Here is a 17,505-nt window from a genome sequence, read left to right as displayed (position 1 = left end):
TTACCCTGAAAATATAGGAGTAAAAGTTATTACTGTTCACTATGCAATGCAAATTTGTATGACGGCACATAAAGGCCCAAAATTTGATTTAAAACTTTTGGTTTTTTGTTTGCTTGTTTGTTTGTTTGTTTGGAAGACAGAGTCTTGCTCTGTCATCCAGGTTGGAGTGCAGTGGTGCAATCTCAGCTCACTGCAACCTCCACACTCCCAGGTTCAAGTGATTCTCGTGCCTCAGCCTCCCAAGCAGCTGGGATTACAGGCATGGACCACCACACCCAGCTAATTTTTGTATTTTCAGTAGAGATGGGGTTTGACCATGTTGTCCAGGCTGGTCTCAAACTCCTGGCCTCAAGTGATATACCCACCTTGGCCCCCCAAAGTGCTGGGATTACAGGTGTGAGTCACCGCTCCTGACCAAGAATTTTGTATTAAAATGTGAAAGACAGAACAGGCACAATGGCCCACATCTGTAATCCTAGCACTTTGGAAGGCCGAGGCAGGAGGATTGCTTGAACCCAGGAGTTCAAGATCAGCCTAGACAACATAGTAAGATCTTGTCTCCACACACACACACACAAAATGTAAAAAACCACCCCAAATAACCTGCAGAACCTTTTTTGGGTCTAATAATGTTTCCTAATAATCCATTCCACTAGATTAATCCTTTTGAATACAAAAAACTAAGGCTGAAGTGATAAAAACATAAATTTTCTATAAGATCTACCTGGTACAGGCTGGGCGCGGTGGCTCACACCTGTAATCCCAGCACTTTGGGAGGCCAAGGAGGGCGGATCACGAGGTCAGGAGATCGAGACCATCCTGGCTAACACGGTGAAACCCTGTCTCTCCTAAAAATACAAAAAAATTAGCCGGGCGTGGTGGCAGGCGCTTGTAGTCCCAGCTACTAGGGAGGCAGAGGCAGGAGAATGGCGTGAACCCGGGAGGCGGAGCTTGCAGTCAGCCGAGATCGCGCCACTGCACTCCAGCCTGGGCGACAGAGCGAGACTCCATCTCAAAAAAAAAAGAAAAGAAAAGAAAAGAAAAAAAAAGATCTACCTGGTAGAGTTGTTATGATATCTAAATGAGAGGATTTGTGTAAAGCTCTTGGCACCGTAATTCTTAGCACATAGTAAGATTTGGGTAAGTGAAAATAGTGAAAGCAACATAAAACTCACGGTTCCCGCCATGAGAGGGCAGGTTTTAAAAGAATACTGAATATTCAGAGCAACCAGCTATTAGATAGCTGCAATTTACAGCTACAACAGCAGGTGGCACTAGCACCATATCTATCTAGTTTTACCTTGAACCTATTTTATTTTTATTTTTATTTTTTTGAGACAGGTTCTCCTTCTGTTCCCTCTAGTGCCCAGGCATCCAGTGGTACAATCACAACTCGCAGCAACCTCGGCCTCCCTGCGTTCAAGTGATCCTCCCACCTCAGCTGCCAAGCAGCTGGGACCACCGGCACACACCACCATGCCTGGCTAATATGTAGTTGGGTTTGTTCTCCAAACCTGTGATACGAGGGAATCCCAAGACGTGCTATAGTCCAAGCCTGATCACACAAGTCAGTAAAAATCTGTGGCTTCCCAAGCGGGCCTAGAGAATGAACTATCATCAGTTGTAAGGGCAGCAGCGTACGAAATTAAATACGTGAAGATACTTGTGAAAGCAACAGAAATTTAATTGGAAAATATAATTACAATTGCTGTTAAATTAACCACGAGCATATCTATCAAGCAATTTAAGAGCGATTTCAGAGACGTTGGTAGTTTTCCCGTCACGATACTCAAAGTCTTTTGAACATTCTTTCTAACAAATGCATATCCTGTACTATCCTAGAAAAGGTTGCTTGACGGTTCCAGGTTTAAAAGAGGCCACAGATGTGGAATATTCTTGTTTCAGTGGCCCATAATAGAATAACATTATCTATTTTTTAAAAAACGAATTAGAAAGCAGGCAAAACCTCAATAAATTGTAAAATTTCATGAAATCAGTCCATGGCAATTCATTGCATTTTGAAACAGCAATAATTTATCATATACTACTGAAAATAGCTTATGAAACTATGTAAGAATAACAAAAACTAAAAAAGATCAAGGCGGAGTGGGAAATGCTGCTTTTCCTGAAAAAGAAAGCTGAAAAAAAAAATGATTAAAAAAGAAAAAATTAAGACCACGCCTATAATCCCAGCTCTTTGAGAGGCTGAGGCAGGAGAAGAAGAAGAGTGAACTCCGCCGGGCGCAGTGGCTCACGCCTGTAATCCCAGCACTTTGAGAGTCTGAGGTGGGCGGATCACGAGGTCAGGAGATGGAGACCATCCTGGCTAACACGGTGGAAACCCGTCTCTACTAAAAAATACAAAAAAAACACAATTAGCCGGGTGTGGTGTCAGGTGCCCGTAGTCCCAGCTACTCGGGAGGCTGAGACAAGAGAATGGTGTGAGCCCGGGAGGTGGAGGTTGCAGTGAGCCGAGATCGCGCCACTGCACTCCAGCCTGGGCCATAGAGTGAGACTCCGTCTCAAAAAAAAAAAAAAAAAAAAAAAGAGTGAACGCAATCAATAGGGGGAAGATGCTCTCTGTGCAAAATATATTTGTGCAAACACCACCACTAAAGTCTCCATTGCAACCAGACTTCTGTGGTTAGTGCAGAAAGGATGATGTTGACAGAGACTGCACCATCCCAACCACAGGAGCAGGGCTGTCAGCTTCCACTGGGCTGGGAGGTAAACTGTGAGGTCCTGCAAATGCCTTTTTTGGGGGCCTTGGCATCTGCCTTGCTGGAAGGGTTCAGAATGACACCATGTAACCCACTGCAAAGGCTGATGCCACCCAGAGAGTACCACATTGACGAGCAAAAGAACAACAATTGGGTTGACCTGTTCAAACTTTTCCATAACAAATTAAGTTATTTACAGGTTAGAGTCTCTTCTGTGTTTAAAGATGAATAAATTCAGAGAGGAAAACTGAATTTGCAGAATTAAAATATCATACATTACAGTAGTAGCAAATTAGTAAATTTAATGAATCACGTTAGTATAATATTTATCTATCTAGCCTGTGAAGTTCCTTTACATGTACTTCAAAACAAGAGAAAAAAGTTAAACATGATAAGATTCTGATTTATTCAGCCAGGAACAGTGGCTCATGCCTGTAGTCCTTGTGCTTTGAGAGGCCAAGGTTAGGGGATTGCTTGAGGCCAGAAGTTCAAGGTTGCAGTGAACTATTACCATGCCACTGCACTGTAGCCTGGGAGACAGAATAACACCCTATCTCTACAAAAAAATTAAAAAATAATTAGCTGGACATAGTGCCTCTTGCCTAAAGTCCAAGCTACTTGGGAAACTGAGGTGGGAGGGCCGCTTGAGCCTGGGAGGTCAAGGCTGCAGTGAGCTATGATTGTGCCACTGCATGGCAGCCTGGGCAACAGAGCGAGATCCTGTGTCAAAAACAAAAAATTGAATTCTGATCTAACCAAAAATATTCACTGTTGATTCTACTAGTTAATTATGTCATCAGCAAATATTGATAATTAATGTCTCTTATTTCCTTACATGGAATAGAGCAACCTCTGCATATTGCTCTCACTACGGTGTGATAGGACCTTCTTTTCTTATTTCTGATTCATAGGAACTCATGGCAATTCATGTTTAACTGTAATGCTAGCTGCTTGTTTCTATTAATAATATATACTCTATCATGTTGAGGAGGTATAGCCTATTCTTAGTTTACTAAGGGTTTTGATCAAGAATGAGTGTTTTCAAATCCCTTTTACATATCAATCCAGATAATCATTTGGTTTTTCTCTACTGACCTTTTGATGAAATAAATTCTATTGATAAGTTTCCTATTATTGAACTGCTCTTGTACTTTAAAAATAAAACTTATAGCTGGGCGCCGTGGCTCATGCCTGTAATCCCAACACTTTGGGAGGCGGAGGAGGGCAGATCACCTGAGGTCAGGAGTTTGAGATCAACCTGGCCAACATGGTGAAACCCTGTTTTTACTAAAAATACAAAAATTAGCCAGGCATGATGGCAGGCACCTGTAATCCCAGTTACTGGAGAGGCTGAGGCAGGAGAATCACTTGAACCCGGGAAGCGGAGGTTGCAGTGGAGGTTGCAATGAGCCGAGATGGTACCACTGCACTCCAGCCTGGGCAACAGAGTGAGACTCCATATCAAAAAAAAAAAAAAAAGAATAAAATGTATTTAGTCATCCTGTATCATTTTTTTCATGCAGAACAATATGAGGTTCACTAATATTTTCTTTAGTTTTGCATCTCTGTTTATAGTTGAATTTGTGTTATATTTATACAAATACATGTTTCTATTTATATTTTTGGCTCCGTATTTTAGCAGGCTTTACTGCCAGGGTTAGGCTAGTTTCATAAAACAAACTTTTTTTTTCCTTTTCTTTTGAGTCAGAGTCTCACTTCATTACCCAAGCTGGAGTGTAGTGATGTGATGTTGTCTCACCGCAACCTCTGCCTCCTGGGTTCAAGTGATTCTCGTGCCTCAGCCTCCCAAGTAGCTGGAATTACAAGCACATGCCACCACACCCAGCTAATTTTTTTGTATTTTCAGCAGAAACAGGGTTTTGCTATGTTGTCCATGCTGGTCTTGAACTCCTGACCTAAAATGAGCCACCCATCTTGGCCTCCCAAAGTGCTGGGATTACAGGCGTGAGTCACCACACCTGTCCTCACTCTATCATTTTCTACGGAACAGTTTATATTACATTCAGCTGACCTGTTCCCTGAATGTACAAAACTATTTGCCTTTATAGCTAGGCCTGGCACATTTTTTAGCTATAATATTTTGACCACACTTTCGATTTCTTCTATGCTGTTTGGTTGGCTCAGGTTTTCTATTTCTTGGCTCAATTTTGTTTATTTACATTTTCCTAATGAGTTCTGTTTTCACTGTGATCTTTACAATGTATTATATAAGAACTACAATGCACATCCTAGTCTTACGTAAGTGGCTTTTCTATGGTCCCATACCCTTTTACTTCATTATATCTATTTGTGTTTTTCTTTTATTCTTGACTAGATTCCCTAAAAATATATTCATTTTATTGCTATGTTTCTACTTAAAACAGCCTACAGAATATTAAGTAAAACACATGGCCATTTGAATTCTCCTATTTTTCACATTCTAGGAAAACGTAGGTGGAATTTCCTGTCTTCAAATAATACACCATCCTGAAGAATTCTAACATGTGTACCCAGGCAACACATCACAACAACAATTTTACAAGTAAGAAGACTGTGTTCAAGAGAGGCCTTTTTGGCAATTCACAGGACAAATAAAAATGCAACTTCCAGGGCCAGCGTTTGCCCAGCTCTTGCTGTGTGGGCCAATCCAAAGTTAATAAGGACAGACATTAATCACTGGATCATTTCTAAATGGAAATCATTTCCTCATCCAGGAAGAATCTAAATGAGTTTTCTCTCCTCTTATGAGACTTTTTGCATATGTGGTATAAGTCATTCAGGGGAACAAACCCTGAGGCATAATTTCAGGGGAGGGAAGGGCTTAAGTAAGAACTTTATGCCACAGTACATGACTAAGAAACTATGTAAGTAATGAACCCTAGGGCCTTGTCCTCCTGATTCAGCCAAGCCAGGTAATTGCTGCAAAGTATTTAAAGATTCCTTGTTATTTTGAAAGAAGTGAGTTCAGAAATATTGCTCAAACATGACACAGACACACAGACAACCCTGGGATGAAGTTACACTTTGAGATTGGAGATTATACCAAAAAAAAAAAAAAAAAAAAAAACCCAGAACAAACCCCCAAAATCCCAAACTGTAATAGCGTAGCCTACATTTTAATATTAAAGATTTGTAGTTTGGCTATTATGAGTATTGTAATCACATAGTTGCTTAATTAAAACACTGCCTTTCAAAATATCTATTAAGAAATTCAAAATGTGGCCGTCCAAATGAACGTTCTCTAAAACTTTAAGTCACTTTTATTGGTGCTATAACAATTCTACACTAAATGTAGTTTCTCCCAGGAGGGTAAAGATTGACATTCAAAAACATGAATTCTGAGGACAAGGACCAATTAGAGAACAAATAGCAGTCCCAATCTCAGTGAGCTAATGAACACGAAAGTGTTTAGGAACATTATCCATCTGGAGCTGGTTCTACAATTTCATCACCCCCACCTCCCTTCCAAGCCTCCTTCAGGTATTTCTGGAAGATCTCAGGGTGTATATCTGAGTATTCATAAATCAACTGGGCTATTTTGGTTTTCTCTGCTATGACCTTCACCAGGTGGTATCACCAGTATCTACTTGGTCTTGCAAATATTTTAATAGATATTGTCATACCTCCTTCTAGCACCCTTATCTCAGGCAGGCCCCATGTCATTTCCACTGGGATATCCATGAGAATGCCACCCCCCGTAGAAGCCTGCTTGTTCAGTGGGTACCAAAGCATTGTTTGTGCGCTGCTGTCTTACCAGGGGTTAGTAAATTTTTTATTTTTTTTTATTTTTTATTTTTGAGATAGAGTCTTACTCTGTTGCCCAGCCTGGAGTGCAGTGGTACAATCTTCCCTCACTGCAACCTCCATCTCCTGTGTTCAAGTGATTCTCCTGCCTCAGCCTCCCAAGTAGCTGGAACTACAGGCATGTGCCACCACGCCCTGCTAATTTTTGTATTCTTAGTAGAGACGAGGTTTCACCATGTTGGCAGGCTGGTCTCAAACTCCTGACCTCTAGTAATCCTCCTGCCTCAGTCTCCCAAAGTAGGATTACAGGCGTGAGCCATTGCGATGAGCCAAGTTCTCTATTTACAGTTCTTATCATTGGAAATAGAGTTCAAAGGGCCAGGCCAGTAGACAATTCCTCAACACAGATATTCACTGCTTTCAGAAGTGCCCCCATCCTCTGATTTCTATGGCAACTTTTACTAGTGGAGGCCTTCTCTTCCCATGACTTCTCTTCCAAGGGCTTCTCACAAATCCTTATGCAAACAGACTTCCAGTGGGAAAGTACTACCACACGCTTCCTTAGTTATGCTGCTCCTTCTGGAGCCCCCCAGCCTTCCCACCCACCAAAAGGGATGACATGTCCGGAGCTGCGCGCCCCGGCCATAGCAAATAATAATTAATGATTAAACGCGCCCGAGCTCTATTCCTTTCCACCTTCTACCTCCTCCCTAGATTTGTTGTTTCTCTTTTGTATCAATACCTCATAATAGATGGCGCTCTTCCTGCTTCTTCTTCACTTGTTTTTCCCCCGCGGCCGCGAAAATTGTTACTTTGTAGCACAGGCACCATCCCGTGCCCTGGAAAATTACCAACTGACAGCGCAGGTGCAACATGACGGTCGACCAGAGAAACCAATACCTACTTGGTCACGCCCTCTGCGATGAGATCATCTCCGCCTCTGGCCCAACCCCTTCCCCTCCAAGTGTATATAAGGCACTGCATTACCGCCATTAACCGAGACTTGATCAGAGCACTGTCTTGTCTCCATTTGTCGTGTCTCTTGTCCCCCAAATTCCCACTCCCTCCTCCAGGGCCTGCTTCGACGATCCCGCGGGCCGGGATAATGACAGTCATAGTGTAGAGCAGGGATTGGCAAACTAAGGCCCAAGGGCCAACTGTGCCTCACCACCTGTTCCTGTGCAGCCTGTAAGATAAAGATAAGATAAAGATAAGATTTTTTTTTTTTTTTGAGACAGAGTCTTGCTCTGTCACCAGGCTGGAGTGCAGTGATGCAACCTCTGCTCACTGCAACCTCTGCCTCCCGGGTTCAAGCCATTCTCCTGCCTCAGCCTCCTGAGTAGCTGGGATGACAGGCACGCGCCACTACACGCAGCTAATTTTTGTATTTTTAGTAGAGACGGGGTTTCACCACATTGGCCAGAATGGTCTCCATCTCCTGACCTCGTGATCTGCCTGCCTCAGCCTCCCAAAGTGCTGGCATTACAGGCGTGAGCCACCGCACCTGGCCAAGATAAGAATGTTCACTACATTTTCACATGAGACAGAAAAGAATCAAAAGAAGGATAAACAATGATATCTCTTCCCCTTCTCCTTCCCCTTCCCCTTTCCCTTTCCCTTCCCTTCCCTTCCCTTTCCTTTTTTTAAGATAAGGTCTCACTCTTATTGCCCAGGCTGGAGTGCAGTGGCACAACAATAACAGCTCACTATAACATCGACCTCCCCAGGCTCAAGTGATCCTTTCACCTCAGCCTCTTGAGTAGCTCGAACAACATGTATGTGCCAACACACGTCTAATTTTTGTGATTTTTGTAGTGACAGGATATCTTCATGTTGCCCAGGCTGGTCTTGAACTCCTGGACTTAAGCAATCTGCCCACTTCGGCCACTTAAACTGCTGGGATTACAGGGGTGAGTCACTGCACCTGGCCAGAATCGTATTTCATGTGCATAAAAACTACACGAAATTCAAATTTCTTATCTACTGTGAAAACCTTAGCCAAATTAAATTTAGCATAGTTTAATTGAGCAAAGAACAACTTGAGAATCAGGCAGCCTCTGGAGCCAGGGTAGGCTCAGCAACTCCAGTGCAGCCACGTGGTGGAAGACCACTTACAACAGAAGAAGGAAGTGATGTACAGAAAACGGAAGTGAGGGACAGAAACAGGCGGATTGGTTACAGCTCAGCATCTTGGCGTTTACCTTATTTGAAGACAGTTTGAACAGGTTTGCCCCCTTTGATTGGCCAAAACTCAGTGATTGGCACAAGAGTAGGTTTTGGTCTGTTTACACTTCCATTGAGGTTACAGTTCACTATGTACACAGAAATCTTTAGGCTGAACTTAAAATATGTAAGGAGGCAGGTTTAGGCTAAACTTGATCTAACACAACTAATGAAGTTTTACCGGGACACGACCACACTCAATTCATTGTACATATTGATTATAGAGGCTTTCCTGCTATAACTGCAGAACTGAATGGTTGCAGCAAGGCCATATGGCCTGTAAAGCCTGAGAACTATACATAGTGGGGCCTTTATAGCAAAAGCTTGCCGACCTCTGCTTTAGAGTGTGGACCCTGGAGTCAGGCTGTCTGGGTCTGGATTTTGTTTTGCCACTAATTAATTATGTAGGTAATTTCTTGACATCTCCGAAGCCACATTTGTGAGGTGGGAATGACCAGAGAGTTATATTTACCTCATTAGGTTGTATGGGGATTAAACAAGGTGATTTAGAGCCAGTACTCATTACTTCATATGCAGTTATTATTGTTACTTTACAGTTGGTGGCTGTGAACAATAAAATCGTTCCAGTATTAAATACAAGTTCTGGATTAAATGCTTGTTTTCTTAACTGATCACAAATAGGAAGAAACATCTGCTGAATGTGACAGTCATCTAAACAGGATAGTCACAGTGTCCGTGTGACCAAGGAACCGAGGAGTGAAACTTCACTCTTATCACAAAAAAATGATCAGATTTAGGCAAATAACTTCCTGCTCTTGCTACATAGCCCAGAGATTTCGGCAATCAAGTATTTTTCTTTATTGTATCAAGTATATTTCTTTATTTATCAAGTATATTTCTATATTGCTTTGAAGAAGGTTGAATAAAATCTTTCATTTATTCATGTTCTTCATGGTCATTTTCCCTGTAAATCTATGACTTTCTATAGTTACAATCATTTTGCAGCATAGACAATCTAATTATTTTCATTTACGCTTACATAATACATTTTCCACATTTCTTCTAAGTTTTCATCATCTCTCTCTCTCTTTTTTTTTTTTGGCAGGGGGAATAGGGTGTTACTCTGTCACCTAGGCTGGAGTGCAATGGTGCCACATCAGCTCACTGTAACCTCTACCTCCTGGGCTCAAGCGATCCTCCTACGTCAGCTTCCTGAGTAGCTTATACTACACACACACACCACCACACCCTGGTAATTTTTGTATTTTTTTATAGAAACAGGGTTTCGCCATGTTGCCCAGCCTGGTCTCGAACTCCTGGGGTCAAGTGATCTGCCCACCTTGGCTTCCCAAAGTGCTGAGATTACAGGCGTGAGCCACTGCATCCAGCCCATCCTCTCTTATTTTAAACAGTCTTATGAATATTAATTTTTCAATGCATATAGGAATCAAGACATATGGTAAATAAACATAGTTTTTTAAAAAAATCAGGTAGTTTTATTTTATCTCACCTAAATATGGATCTAGTTTTCAACAAACTAATGCCTTCTTACTGCTCACATCATCAACCTCTCCCAACAGTGGAATCAGCTCATTTAGACACAGCAAAGAACATTCCAGAAACAAAACTAGAAAAAAGAATTTTGCCATGTTCATGAAAAGGGTAAATCATAAGTATAAATCTCCTTGTGACAGGGATGAGGAGATAATAGCACTGGAGCCCTGAGCATTTTCTTCCCATTCATCAGAGAAGCCAGACCCCCACAGCCACATGGCAGAGCCTGTGCAGACTCAGAGATGCTCACAACCTAAGTCCCTTGTAGAGTGGAGAGTGAATAATGATGCTGGAATCCCTGGGGCCTATGAAAAGTTACTTCTGGGACTAGAGTGATTGATGTTTCCTTTGTCCTGCTAAGCTCCTGGGTCGCAGAATTACAATGTATCACCTACTCCTGGCTTACCTAGAACCATCCTTAGGAGCCTGCAAAGCACTGCTTAGAACCAATTACATTATTTTTATTATTATCATTTTTTTGGTAGTTCCACTAGCCACTCACTCATATAGGATCAAAGAATAATCTTCCTTTATCTAGAGAGAGAGAAAAAAAGACACTTTAAACGAATCCACAGCATCTCACAGAGAAGCCATCAGATCAGCCTGATTTGACAAAAATAAACCTGGTAATCAACAGGGAAGGTGAGGCTTTTGCCAGTTCTCTTCACATCCTGTCCATTTATTCTCTAAGGCATTGTAACGGATAGTCACAATACTCTTGTCAAACTAACCCTCAGAGTCACTTACCCTCATTTCTTTCTCCATGGCTCCTTCAAGCAGAGCCTGAGTGTCTGTGCGTGCATAAGTGTGTTTGTATTTGTGTGGGTTTTAGAGTTTGAAGATCTCTGGTCGTGGAATATGCTTAATGTTTCTTCTGAAAAGATAACAGAGGAAAAAGAAAAGGATATTTCTGGGCATCATGCTGTCGTTCCACCTACCTGGTTGACTGTCTAATTTTAAGCCTCATTCTAATAAAAGACTTTGAAAAGCTCTGCTTTTATGATTTAAAAGGACATTCAAACTGGGATTTAGCCATCTGATATAGCAAAGTGAGTAGATTTCAGTTTTCAGAAGGAAATGATAAACATACTGAAAGCTGTAATTAAAATTTTCCATTTTCCTCCAACTCTCTTAAAGCAACTGTCAAATTTGAAATCTCTGGCTCCCAAATTCAAGGATCTAGTTTTGGAAAAAGACTTCAATGCAAGAGTGGGATGAGGCAGTTGAAATCTCTTTGGTAGAAACCCAGTTCCACTGGATAATAGCATTAACATTCTGATGTATATTGCATTTGAAATATACCTGTGTTCAGAGAACAGAGGTCATCCAATTTCCCTAAGCACGGAGAATCCATGTAACTTTGAGAAGACCTGAGTCCACAACAGGCAGGTCATATAATTCAGTGCAGAGCGCTTTAGCTCCTAAGGGGCCACATGGAGAAGTTGCTGAGGAAGGCATGAAGAAGTGGGTCCTAAAGAAATATTGAAAGGAAAACTTTGATAGAGAGCAACTGGGACAGGAAAGGGTGAAGACAAGATAGATATCAATGGTGACCAAGACAATGGCAACTCTACTCCCCAGCTGTTCAAGCCCCAAACCTTAAAGTCATTCTTTTTGTTTTGAATCAATATTTGTTTAGAGACAGGGTCTTGCTATGTTGTCCACGCTGAAATGCAGTGGCAATTCACAGGTGCCATCAGAAGGGGAGCTTTATTGATCAGAAGGGGAGCTCAAGAGAGGATGCCACCTGGAGCCCAAGGCAATTCAAATGTGAAGTCCTGGCTACGGGATCTTTGTCAATAATACAGTCGGTGACAGAGAAAAGAGAAGGATGCATCCAGTCGCTTTCTACACAGGGATGCTCTCGGGGCTGCTGGCTGGTTGGAAAAGGGAGGTTTTGGGATGGATTTTCCCCCTGGATATGTGGGCCTGAATTTCTTCAGCTAAGGAAGAGTACCGAAGTTTTGGGATACAGGGCTTTCCAAATAATTGACTTGGACCAGTTCACCCCTCCTTAGGCAACCTGGTGGTCACCTGCTCCCAGGATGTCCCTATATTGATGTGGAACTTAGTGCAGACACCTGATCAGCATTGCTCACTACAGCCTGGAACTCCTGGGCTCAAGCAATCCTCTTGCCTCAGCCTCCCGAGCAGCTGGGACTACAGGCACATGCGACCTAGCTGGCTTTAGCGTCATTCTTGACCCAGGATGTATCTCACATGCAGGGACAAGAACCAAGGTGTGTGGGGCCTGAAGTGTGTATGATAGGGGTAGGGCTCTAAAAAAAAAAAAAAAGAAAAAGAAAAATACAAGCTTATCTCTTTCTGGTGGAAAACTTCCCAAAAAAGATTGAAGCACACCAAGAACATCAGAAGCCTCACCGTAGAAAATCCCCCCGCCATTCATGTGGCCCTTCTATTGGTTCTTTTTCATGCTGTGATGCAATCATAGCTCACTGCTAGCCTTGACCTCCTGGGCTCAAGCAATCCTCCCACCTCAGTCTCCTAAGTAGATAGGGCCACAGGCACAGCCACCATGCCCAGGATATATATATAGTAGAGGAAGGTCTCACTATGTTGTCCAGGCTGATTTTCAACTCCTGACCTTAAGCAATCCTCCCACCTCAGCCTCCCCAAATGCTGGGATTGCAGGTGTGAGCCACCACATCTGGCTAGGTTCTATTTTCACATATATTAAGAACCTAACTTCTTTTTCACCTCCACCCCAAACCTCCTGGTCCCAACTACCTTCATGTCTTGCCTGAATGACTGAAATAGCCACCCACGTCCATCCATGTGGGCCTCCCTTGCCCCTTTACAATGGATTCATACCACAGCAAGTAAGTGCAATATGTCCCAGGTTGGCTCAAAGCCCTCCAAACCTCTCTTGTAGCAGTAATACACAAAGTTCATATTCCTGTCAGGGTTCTGTTCTATCTGGCACCCCTCTGCCTCTTAGACCAAGTTTCCTCTCACCTCTTACTCAGCTCTCACTACCCAGGATCCCTGGCTGACTTGGGAACCTGGCAAACCAGCTTGGTGTTCTTTGCCTTTGCTGCTCCTCTTTTCCAGAACACTTTCTCCTGGAATCTTCACTTCCTTCAGGTCTACACCTCAACCTCAGCTTAGCAGAGCTGCATTGCCAGAGCACTCCATACACACAGCATCACCCTACATGCCCTATCCTCCTTGCTTTGGAATTGTCTCCAATGTTTACCCTCATTTGGTGTACATTTCTTTATTGTCTTACTCTCCCTGTCTAGACTAGAAGCTCTGTGAAGGGACACATTTTACCGTATTCACCGCTGCACCCTCATTCTTAGAGAGATGCCTGGCATTTAATTACACATTAATGTGTAGGCATTTAATATGTGTGTGAAGAAGGAAGAAGAAATTATCTAACCTGGGAAATTAGAATCATGATATACTAATGGAGGAAGATAAATTATTTTGGGGAAGATGGTGGAACTCTTTCTGGATGTCAAGTCTAAAGTGACAGAGGAATTTCTTAAATTATTGTTAAACATGGTGAATAAATACCTATTGGTTGATGGAGGAAAAAAAAAGCCAGCTCTAGTAGTTACCCACCGTGAATAGGACTTAAAAAAAAAAATTCAGACCTGGTTTTGCAAAAAACCACCAAAGTTAAAATGCACCAATTCTCCAATGAAACTTTACTATCTTGTTATCTCGTTTGCTCTATCTATCTTTACTGTCTTTTTTCTTCTTCTTCTTCTTTTCTTTCTTTCTTTTTTTTTTTTAGACGGAGTTTTGCCCTGTTGCCCAGGCTGGAGTGCAGTGGCCCGATCTTGGCTCACTTGTAGTCTCTGCCTCCCGGGTTCCAGCGATTCTCCTGCCTCAGCCTCCTGGGTAGCTGGGATTACAGGAGCACACCACCACGTCCGGCTAACTTTTGTATTTTAGTAGAGAAGGGGTTTCACCATGTTGGCCAGGCTGGTCTGGAACTCCTGACTTCAGGTGATCGGCTCGCCTCGGCCTCCCAAAGTGCTGAGATTACAGGCGTGAGCCACCGCGCCTGGTCAACTACCTGTCTTTACTACATGTTAATCTTCCTTTCTTTTACGTTCCTAAAAAGCCTGAAAACCTTCACAGACTGCAAAGAGGATATAATTTCTCTCTAGAGGCGTCTTCTTCGACGGTGAACGTAATTAAGCTGGTCATTTACTCCGCTTGCAATGTTACTTCTCAGTACAAGGTAGCGAGAAACCCCTGGATCTTCATTCTCCAGGTCTCTCCAGGAAGAAATGAATTTCAAGAGGGAGCTCCAGAGAGGGCGCCACCTGGAGCCCAAGGCGGTTCAAATGCGCAGCCCCTTTGGGATCTTCGTCAAGAAAATGCAGTCGTTGCCGGAGAAAAGACGGGGATGCGCCTTGTCCCCTTTCCGCGGGGATGCTCTCTGGGCTGCTGGCTGGTTGAGAAAGGGAGGTCTGGGGGTGGACTTTTCCCCTGTGCATGAGGGTCTAAGTTTCTTCAGCTTAGGGTTGGGGGGTCCCCGGAGTTTGGGGATACAGGACTTTCAAATTAGGGCTTTCTAAACAATTTCCCTGCAGAGGATCCCCTAGCAAACGATCTGATACTTCTGAGGAGCCCGCCTCCCTTGCACCAGCTCTCTGGTGATAGAAGTTCTGCTTTCCAGGCTCTAATTGGTGGCCCCAGGAGATCCAGTATGTCCCGGGTACGGCTTCCCGCGCTTGCGGCGAGGGTTCAAGCTCCAGGGGGTAAAGGCAGAAGTCAACTGCTCATTCATTCAACAAATATTTATTGCGCGCCCGCTTAGTGCCAGGCACCGGAGGCGCCCCGGGGCAAGAAACCGCTCTTGCTGATCCCTTTCCGCTCCCCAAGCGTCCGGCGCGCGCCGTGGGAGCGCAGCCCGCATCCCTCGCCCACCGTCCGCCCGGCCTGGGTGTGCCCGGCGCCTCCAGCGCAATCCTCGGTCGGGAGCCCGACCGCAGGGACCCGGCCTCCGGGGTATCAGCCGGGTGGGGAGGGCAGGGGAAAGGCAAAGCGCCGCCAGAGCCAAAGTCCCGCCGGCCCGGGAAGCCGCTCCCGGGAAGCGCGCGAGGCGGAGCCGCAGTCGGTCCCCGCCCGGCAGAGCGCAGAAAGCGGCGCGGGCGGGAGAGGCCGGGCGCCCGCGGCTCGGAGGCGGCCCCGGCGGGCGGAGGGCGCGGCCGGCGGGAGGGGCCGGGGCGGCGCCGGGAGGGGCGCGCAAGGCTGCGCTGCAGCCCGGCCCAGCAGGTGACCGCTGGCGGCGCGGGCACGGGCGCGGGCGGCGCGGCGGGGAGGCGGCCAGCGCAGTCCAGCGAAGTTTGGCGGAACATGGCGGAAGCGCCCGGGGCACGCAGGAGCGCGGCGCGGCGGCGGCCGGAGCCGGAGGAGCTGTAGCAGCCTTAGTCGCCGCCGCCGCGGGGCGAGGTCGCCGCCATGGCCCGCTGGATCCCGACCAAGAGGCAGAAGTACGGGGTTGGTGAGTGCGCGCCCCACCTGGTCCCTGCCCGGCCCACGCGGCCAAGTTCGCGGACAGCGGCCCTGCCAGGTTTGCCCAGAGCCCGGCGGAGGACCCCGGCCGGGGGCTCGGCCCGGCTGCGCAGCTCTGGGATTCGGGGGCGGTCGGATCCCTGACCAGGGAGCGCCGATGGGGAAGTCGCCCAGGGTTTGGGGACGCCGAGTGCTTCCAAGTGCAGTTGAGCTTCGGGACAGTAATCCCGCTCTTGCATCCCAAGCTCCGGCACTTCACACCGGAGAAATGTCAATGCGAGGGGGCGCGCCTGTGTGGCTCGCCCCCGTGCGCCCAGCGTGGGTTTCACCCGGGAGTAGGTGGCCCCCGGGGTCGGCACATGGGCTGGTGCTCGTGGTCCCAGTGCTTTCTGGCCCCACTTTCGTAGGTTCTTCTCAGACGCCCCTTAAGTGAGGAGTTGAGGGTGGAGAGCCGCCCTGCCCCCTTTCCTCCAGACCCTGGGATCTTGATGACAGTTGTGAACTGGATGGAAACTAGAGTCGTGGTGTGGAAGTGATGGAAGGGACAGGAAGTTGTGGCACGGGAAGGGGGTGGCTGGCCCCTGGGGCTGTTTGTGCGCACTCATCTCCTAACGGAGCCTGGCTGGAGAGGGTGTAACGCTGCCTTCCGGATCCTGAGTTTTATCCTGGAGACGAGAAGAGGACATTTTTATTAAGGAAACGGTGCCAGACCCCGTGCTGGGCACTTGGCATCACGAACAGCGGTGCTGGAGAGCCCCGGGTTGTGCGCAGGGGGTTGCTGGTGGTGGTGCTTTGATTCCGAAACAATGAATGTGCGGGGGTTTTGACCCAGGTGGAAAGTCAGGCTCCTTTGGCTTTTTATCAAGGATTGAGGTTATTGAGGGCCTGTGGGAAGACTTCTGCCCTGAGCGGGGTGATTACAGTGGCCGTTAGACCTGGGGTGATTCCCTACAATAAACACAGCTGAGTGTGTTGCGAATTTTATCACTTCCTCTCAGGTCCATTTGGCCTGTTTGTAATTTAATCTTTGACTTTACTCCCTTACTGAAGTCCTGTTTTTCCTCACCTCACTGGTTAGTGAAGTGCAGTCTCAATTAAGAGCTACTCTACGTGCCTAGGGGCTTTTCAACTCTGTGGCCAGGAGTCAGGGTTTTTTGTTGTTGTTTGTTTTGTTTTTTAACAGTCTCATGATTACTACATTATTCTTAGGTTGCGATCCCTTATATATTTATTATTCTTTGTTTTCCCTCAGTTCAAAAAGTATTCTTTTTTGCTCTTAAGTTGCTTTTAGAATCTTAGTCTCTCCCTTAGCTGCACCTCAGGAAAGGGCTCTTCTTTTTTTTTGGTTGGTTTGTTTTTGAGAAGGACTGACTGACGAGGTAGTCATACTCTATTGCCCAGGCTGGAGTGTAGTGGCGCAATCTCGGCTCACTGCAACCTCCGCCTCTGGGTTCCAGCAATTCTCCTGTCTCAGCCCCCGCCCCCCGCCCCGAGTAGCTGGGATTACAGGCTTGCATCACCACACCTGGCTAATTTTGTATTTTTAGTAGAAACCGGGTTTAGCTCTGTGGGCCAGGCTGATCTCAAACTCCTGACCTCAGGTGATCCGCCTGCCTCTGCCTCCCAAAGTGTTGGGATTACAGGCGTGAGACACCTCACCCGGCCCCTAGATGAAAGCATATTTAACAATGCCTAATAACTATGGCAATGTTATCAAATCTAATTTTAACAGGATTAAAAGCCCTTTTCAAAACTGTTGAGTTGAGGGTAAAGTAAACATGTTTCACAAATGTGGTTTTTATTGCCA

General features: G+C 45.5%; 1 protein-coding gene across 2 annotated transcripts in view; it reads left to right on the top strand.

Moving 5' to 3' along the window:
- The first annotated feature begins 15,433 nt into the window (after positions 1-15,433).
- DOCK5 (dedicator of cytokinesis 5) overlaps positions 15,434-17,505 on the top strand; it is a 235,806-nt gene continuing 233,734 nt past the window's right edge. For both annotated transcript variants that reach the window (XM_050801968.1, XM_050801967.1), the window contains exon 1: positions 15,434-15,687. In XM_050801968.1, coding sequence (XP_050657925.1) covers positions 15,645-15,687 — 43 coding nt within the window. In that variant the 5' untranslated portion in view covers positions 15,434-15,644. The remainder of the gene's footprint in view (positions 15,688-17,505) is intronic.

The sequence above is a fragment of the Macaca thibetana genome, chromosome 8 (assembly GCF_024542745.1).
Source record: "Macaca thibetana thibetana isolate TM-01 chromosome 8, ASM2454274v1, whole genome shotgun sequence".
NCBI classification, from domain to species: Eukaryota; Metazoa; Chordata; class Mammalia; order Primates; family Cercopithecidae; genus Macaca; species Macaca thibetana.
This window is presented reverse-complemented; position numbering and strand designations above follow the sequence as displayed.